Genomic DNA, 776 nt, shown 5'->3' with positions numbered 1-776 from the left:
CTCCAGCGAGGAGGATGAAGGCAAGAGCCCGGGCCCCCCCAGCCCAGCCTCGGCCCCCGCTGCCGCCGAGCGCTTCCGCTGTGCCCAGTGTGCCAAGGCTTACTCCACCTTCGCCGGGCTCTCCAAGCACAAGCAATTGCACTGCGACGCCCAGGCCAGGAAATCCTTCAGCTGCAAGTACTGCGAGAAGGAGTATGTGAGCCTGGGGGCTCTCAAGATGCACATCCGGAGCCACACGCTGCCCTGCGTCTGCAAGATGTGCGGCAAGGCCTTCTCCCGGCCCTGGCTGCTGCAGGGCCACATCCGGACACACACCGGTAACGCTGGCTCTCACCCCTCTCCCTCCCTCCCTTCCTTCTCACCTCCTGCTTCCCAGCTCTGTGGCCCCCAGCAAATCGGCAGGCCGGGTGTTATCTGGGAAGATAAGGGCTTCCCAAACCCCCTTGGCACATCTCTCTCAAATGTCCTTTAAATATCCTCTTGGCTGGAACCGAGCGCGGGGTCAAGGCTCGGCTTGTAAATCTGTGCCACTGCTGGTAGTGCTGCGCCTGCCCGCGAGCCACCCATTGCCCACGGTGCGATGGTGCACGCTTTGGCTCACTTTTGTAAATTGGGGTGATGAGATTCCTTCTCTGTGTATTGCCATGCCCGAAGTGGCCCTCCCTGCCCACACCAAGGGCTCCCGGCCAGGCTCCCCCCAGCCAGGGCAGCGCCCCAGGCCCGGCTGCCCCCCACCATGGCCTCCAGCCCGCCGCCCCGCTCGGCAGTGATGGGCC

The 776-nt window shown here is 64.3% G+C and overlaps 1 protein-coding gene across 1 annotated transcript in view; it reads left to right on the top strand.

Moving 5' to 3' along the window:
- SNAI1 (snail family transcriptional repressor 1) overlaps window positions 1-776 on the top strand; it is an 8,650-nt gene that overhangs the window by 6,707 nt on the left and 1,167 nt on the right. Inside the window, exon 2 of the mRNA XM_009645408.2 lies at window positions 7-317. Within this exon, the coding sequence (XP_009643703.1) occupies window positions 7-317 (311 nt within the window). The remainder of the gene's footprint in view (window positions 1-6; window positions 318-776) is intronic.

Source organism: Egretta garzetta, unplaced genomic scaffold (assembly GCF_000687185.1).
Source record: "Egretta garzetta isolate BGI_Z169 unplaced genomic scaffold, ASM68718v1 scaffold188, whole genome shotgun sequence".
Classification (NCBI taxonomy): Eukaryota; Metazoa; Chordata; class Aves; order Pelecaniformes; family Ardeidae; genus Egretta; species Egretta garzetta.
Note: the sequence above shows the minus strand (reverse complement) of the source record. Positions and strands in the feature narration are given on the sequence as shown.